The 6,000-nt window shown below is 46.4% G+C and overlaps 1 protein-coding gene across 1 annotated transcript in view; it reads right to left on the bottom strand.

The window, feature by feature from the left end:
• Positions 1 to 1,357: 1,357 nt before the first annotated feature.
• The window catches only part of LOC8037113 (transcriptional repressor scratch 2), a 54,436-nt gene continuing 49,793 nt past the window's right edge, over positions 1,358 to 6,000 (bottom strand). Inside the window, exons 3-4 of the mRNA XM_042287403.1 lie at positions 4,220 to 5,142; positions 1,358 to 1,423 (exon numbers count right to left, since the gene is read on the bottom strand). Of these exons, the coding sequence (XP_042143337.1) occupies positions 1,358 to 1,423; positions 4,220 to 5,142 (989 nt within the window). The remainder of the gene's footprint in view (positions 1,424 to 4,219; positions 5,143 to 6,000) is intronic.

Raw genomic sequence — 6,000 nt, 5'->3', positions numbered from 1 at the left:
TTGTTTCTTATTTAGACATAAATATTTCTTTGCTGAAGAACAGCGGTGCAGATATAGTTTTTGTATTTTTATGTTATTTCGTAGTATTCTAGAACAAAAAAATGCGGTAGCCTGTCTTTTTTATTTATTCATTTCCTTGCAAGCATATTATAATTTCCTAATCGTTTATTTTTTTATTATTTTTGGTGATTAAAGAGACGTGCCACTATGATTTGCTGTTGTTATTCTTGATGCGATGAAAAGATGGTTTATACTAAAGAGGTTAAAAAAAAATTACGGCCATTTTTTGCGAAGCCACTCTGAATCAGTATTAATGGCTTTGATTTCGGCACCTTTGTCAAATTAGGGAGTCATGCCAAATCTAAAGGCGATTGTAATAATTTTTAGAACTCAAGGAATATGCGAGTGCATCCTTTATTTAATTTAGAGTGTTTCTTGATAAAAAGATTAATTCGATTGTAAATTAATGTTTGAGTGGAATGCCTAGAAAAGAAACCATCGCTCTCTACATAAAAAGGAAGCTAAACGAATGACAAGGCAAATGATATGCTCACATTTAAAATGAGGAGAATTGTGTATCTCTGTTTCTTTTTTCTTTTTTTTTTACGATCTTACAGTTGCCTAGAATATTATTCATGCAATTCCAAACAAATTATCCTTCAGACAAATCAGTTGCTGAGTTCCCAGCATTGTTAAAACGCAGAGAGTCTAGAAACGCAGAATGGAACTACACATATTTTTTTTTTAACTGCGTGTTTTTCATTACATATTCTTCATTATTGTGTGTTCGCAATGTTGACGTTTTGCAACGTTAAAAGGACGGCGTCGAAATTCATTTTCTAATATATCTGCATCATTTACGTCGTGCAATCTAATTTTTAAGGTTTTTTTTTTCTGTTTTTTTTCCAGTACCGCATTTGCAATTGTTCTTTAAAAAGGCCGACCTTTCTTTGGAGTAACGGTAATTATTTCAATAAACTCAGCGTTCGTTTTAAAACACAGTTTTGAAATTGCATATCAACAGTTTATCAACTCGGGCATTTTATAATTCCAAAACATTAAATATATATTCTCTTCGTCAGACTAGATGAACCTGTCATAATGAAGGAATGATTTCTAATCATTTCATTGGAACACCATCGTTGCTCTCGGATCGAAACTACAATTTCGGCCGCGCTTAAGCGAGGCCAGCAGACACACACCACCGTCACACGTCTCTTTCTGTTTTCTTAACCTTGAGCATTTTCCCCAGCGCAGAATCGTCTCATGCTTGAGAATTTCGAAACAATAATTGTTTTATGTAAACCAATTTGTGCGCGAAGGGTGTACCTATCGGGTTGTGAATTAGGGTTCTGAATTATAGTTGTGTGAAATGTGCAACCTCGAGGCTCAAACGCCGCTCCCTAAAGTCGTTGTTTAAATTCTGCGGGGGGAGAGGGGGGGGCGGATAGTTTACGAACGCAGGGCAGTGAGGACAACGGCAACAGGAGCGAGAGAGGAAAAATTATAGATCTGCAGCACCATAAATTCAATTGCCGATGAACCCATTCAGAGATATCGTGGCTCAGAATGCACGGGGTACTGCGAGGCTGCCACCTTTCTGAATGTTACTCATGATAGATCTCACCGTTCTCCTACTTCTACTTTTTTTTTTTAACGCGCTTCAACACGGATACAGAAAAATGAGAGGGTATGAACCTGAACTTGAGGCTCGCGTTCCAATTGCAGTTGTCAGCAAACAGAAATGTAAAGAACCGGCGATCGCTTGTTTGTGCTGTGCCACTCGCGCTCTGTACGTTGTTGCTACTCGTACTTTAAAAGAAAATAAAACTTGCTACCGCTTTTATGATGCTGCACATTAATTATCCGCTAATCACTGTTTTATGAAGTACCAAAACCTGGGAGAACTTCCAAAATCTTCGCAAGTCGGCCTAGCAAGTTGCTTTTATTCGTTCTGTGATTTTTGATTTTCAGGTTTTGTTGAAGCAAGTTGAAAAATCAACTCTCCAAAACCTGTCTAGATTAGAGAGACCGCCCGAAATAAACATCCTGTTAACATGGCCAATAGCCCTCAATTAGTGCGGCAAATGGACGCCGTTTTGCACCCCTCCCCTCCGTCTACCTTGAAGACAAATATTCATACTAGGTTTTTTTTTAATTTTATGTAGAACATAGCGTGCCGCCCCAAGGTGTTTATGATCATGCTACGATACTATGTACATACATTTGTCACTACATGTTCTATACTGTGAAATATTTCAGTGGTGTCGGTCCCGAGCGCCATAAGAATGAAAAGTGGACCGGCGTCCTCCCAAGGCCGTTTCCCCTTCCACATCTTTCTCGTGTATTCAAAATATATCTCATAATGACGGTCGCGTATCTTACTTACATGATGAACCAGAGTGAGTATTTCTACGAAGTGCCAAAGTATGTAGAGGAAGGAAAGGCAATATTCCTGTTGTGATGTTGGTAGGCCGTTCATTTGGGAAGGATCTTCATTAGATTTCAATAAACACGAACGGGGTTTCAATACCTCGATACTGGGGATTTGGTTATTACAGAGAACTAGCTGGCTTTAGAGTTCATAGTATTAGAGTGAAGTAGTGACGAAGTACCATGCACTGGTTAATTATTATCTAAGGATGGATCTAAAGCATGGGATGGTGTGAACTCGAATTTCTACTGCGACGGGCGAAGAGGTTAAGTTCTAGGGACGGGGAGGTGGAGAGAACGACACCCAACTAACACAAACAAACAAAACTGTCAGCTCTATGGCTTAACGAGCTATTGTTGTACGGACGGATGACTCGTTTGAATAGCTACGCATTTCTATCTTCATCGATTGTCGCTTACAAACACGTACGCAAGGGGAGCAGCGGGGGATATGCCGGCCAACGCTTCAATTTGATTGGAAATTTTCGTGCCGGTGTGAAAGGACACCCATCGGCTAAAACAAAAATCACTGTATGCTCGCCGGCAAAAATATTTAAAGATAAACAGGGAAACCGAACAACAGGCGTAAGCAATGAAATCTGATGACGCCTTCAATTGAATTAAAAAATATTCATAGCTAGGTTTAGCATTCAACTGCGTTTACTGAATGGATGAGAAGCAAAGCGAAGTTGACGAGGTTGCCAAGTTTGAGCGCGATTCGTTTTGACTTCCGGATCCCCATTTATTGGGGTTGTTAGTTAGGACTCCCAAGAACCGAAGACCTGAAAGCGTACTCTCCGTTTCCTGGGATATTCCTTGTAGTCTCTTAATAGCGCAATAAAGTATGGATTTCATAAAGAGGGAAGCTCTAGATGCCACGCACTACCGTTATCGGTCACTTCGTGTAACATATCCAACAATCATAGACAATTTATCTACGTATTAAGCGAGGGATGAATTGGTGTACACGTTTGCATAGGAGCAAAAGTGAATGAAACGCCCGAGCGCGCCGCCTGGTCGTTTTCAAGCACATAGATCCAGAGGTTTGTCGTTGTTCTGTTGAATTGAAACCGGTGGTTGGAAAAGATACATTCTATATTGTCTTTCAACATCTCCTCTCTTAACTATGTGTCCAAATTTATTGACTGATTTTTTTTTTTTTAATTTTGGTCGGAACATTGTTATGAGAATGCATCTGCTTCGCAACGACAGTCACGTTAAATATAATATACGTTAATAAAGCAAAATATAAACTGGCGAATACCCCATTTTGCATTGGTCATCTCAATATTACATGACAAAGTAGTTCACCGTTGCTTAGACAAACTAAGTGTTGTCGATGTTTATATCACAAAAGCGATCTCAACCTTGAATCTTTCTCGCCGAAGCCGTGGCTGCCTTATTCTGACCAGTCTTTGTATCGTGTCTTAGATGAAATTTAAAACCGGCGAACAAATCCCGGCCAACCAAAGGGGGCTAACCAATCCAACACGGGTCATACACCGACCAGACTTTGGGGCAGGAGGCGAAAGTGGGTATGACGGCTGGGCCCTTCGGCGCTCTGGTCTTGTCGGCGCAGGTCATCCGGGGCCAGGCCGATCAAGAACGCAAGGCGAGCACTTGGCAAATCGGCCGCGGCCAGGCACTAAGAGGGCAGAGAGCGGCTGCGGCCGGCCTACGTGGCAACAGCGTGGTGGTGATTGCCCATCACGACGGCAGCCAGAGCTGGTGCTATCAAGTCGCTGGATGCCAGCGACAGCGTGGGCGAAGGCGGCGGTGAGGGCACGGAGCCGTCCTTGAAGCAGGCCGACTCTAGGTGCTTGTTGAGGTACGACTTGAGGGCGAAGGACTTGTGGCACCTGGCGCAGCTGAAGTGCTTGAGCCCCGAGTGTGTCTGCATGTGGGCGCGCAGGTTGGAGCGGTCGGCGAACGCCTTGCCGCAGTGGGCGCAGCCGAACGGCTTCTCGCCGGTGTGCGAGCGCATGTGGCCCTGGAGCAGCCAGGGCCGCGAGAAGGCCTTGCCGCACACGGGGCACTTGTGGCTCAGGTTGTGCGTGAGCACGTGCATGGCCAGCGCCGGCATGGACACGTACACCTTGTCGCAGGTCGGACACTTCTTGGCCAGCTGCGAGTCCGGGCTGCGGTGCGTCTGCTTGTGCCGGGACAGGTTCGACGAGGTGGCGTAGTTCTTGCCGCACTCGCCGCACGTGTAGCGCGGTCGGTCCTCGCTGACCGGGCGTCGCACGGGGCATCCGCTGGAGATGGAGGCCACGGAGGTGCGGCGCCGGGACCGGCCGTCGCTGATGAAAAAGGCGTCGTACGTGTAGCTGACAGTGACGGCAGTGTTGTACTTTGAGGGCCGTGCCGTGCCGCCTGCGCTGTACGAGGTCGACGAGCAGCTGGACGCCGGACTGCTGCTGCGTCGGCCTTCGCTCGAGGGGGAGCTCAGGCTGAGGTCTCCCGTGTGCGAAGGCTGGAGCGAGAGTGCAGGCAGCGACGGCTGCTGCCGGAAAGGCCGCGAGTAGAACTCCGGTCCGCTCAAGTCCAGGACACGCGAAGGCGGCCGCTGCTGGTGCTCGTCCCGGGGGTCCAGGGGCCGTAGCACTGGCAGCGGTGGCTCCAGCAGCGAGCTGTACACACAGCGATCCGGACTCACGAGGCTTTCTGCTCCAATGGCCAGGTGACCCGTGGAGTAGTCGTGGATGAAACCTGCGCCACACAGAACGGCACAACCTCAGCGAACGACCGAGGGGCACCCTCAATGCATGTATAACGAATTCAACAGTCCCTGGGAGCTGGTTGACAGCTCCTGAGAAGCTCCAAGTAGAATATACGCAATGCGGGCTTCACACTGATAATTTAGCCGAGAGAGGAGAAAAGCAGAGCAGACGATTGCAACAAAGATAAGAATTGACTGAGTTTCCCACCATGATTTGGATCCTTGATTCAGCCAGACCAAATGGCTTTGCAAGTAGCATCGCCATATATTTTATTTCCACCTCGGTGTCTTTCCACGGATTGTTCTATCCTATGTTGCCTGCCTATTGCATTGCGTTTGTTTAAGGCGAAAGCCTCATCTGTCCCATTACGCGAAAAGGTGTCAGCGTTGTGCCCAAAAGCTGGCTCTAAAAATACGTCATCAAGCACGCGCCGCTCAAGGTCAAAGCGGACACGCTTCAGAAATAAAACACAAAGAAAAGTACAGCAACGCAGATGCTTCGTCGCGGAAGCCGTCATGAAGACGGCGGGGGCGCCGCGCCTGCACAGTGGGGGAACGTGATGTCACCGCCGGACAGCCGTGCGCACTGAATAAACACACACCGAATACAATACCGGCAGAAACATTCTACATTAATGTAGAAACATTACTCGAAAACTAAAGGTGTGCGAATAGCGATTCGAATCGAATAGCACAGCGTCATCCTTAGCTTCTGCACCGCTGAAAGAACCGGCCGTCTTGGCTTTCCCTTGCATTTTCAAAACTATGAATGACGCAGTGCTATTCGATTCAAACCACTATTCGTAGGACCTTAGCCTCCTCTATACTCACTTACAAAGCCTGGCGGT

This window comes from Ixodes scapularis, unplaced genomic scaffold, assembly GCF_016920785.2.
Source record: "Ixodes scapularis isolate PalLabHiFi unplaced genomic scaffold, ASM1692078v2 PGA_scaffold9__187_contigs__length_104089568, whole genome shotgun sequence".
NCBI classification, from domain to species: Eukaryota; Metazoa; Arthropoda; class Arachnida; order Ixodida; family Ixodidae; genus Ixodes; species Ixodes scapularis.
Note: the sequence above shows the minus strand (reverse complement) of the source record. Positions and strands in the feature narration are given on the sequence as shown.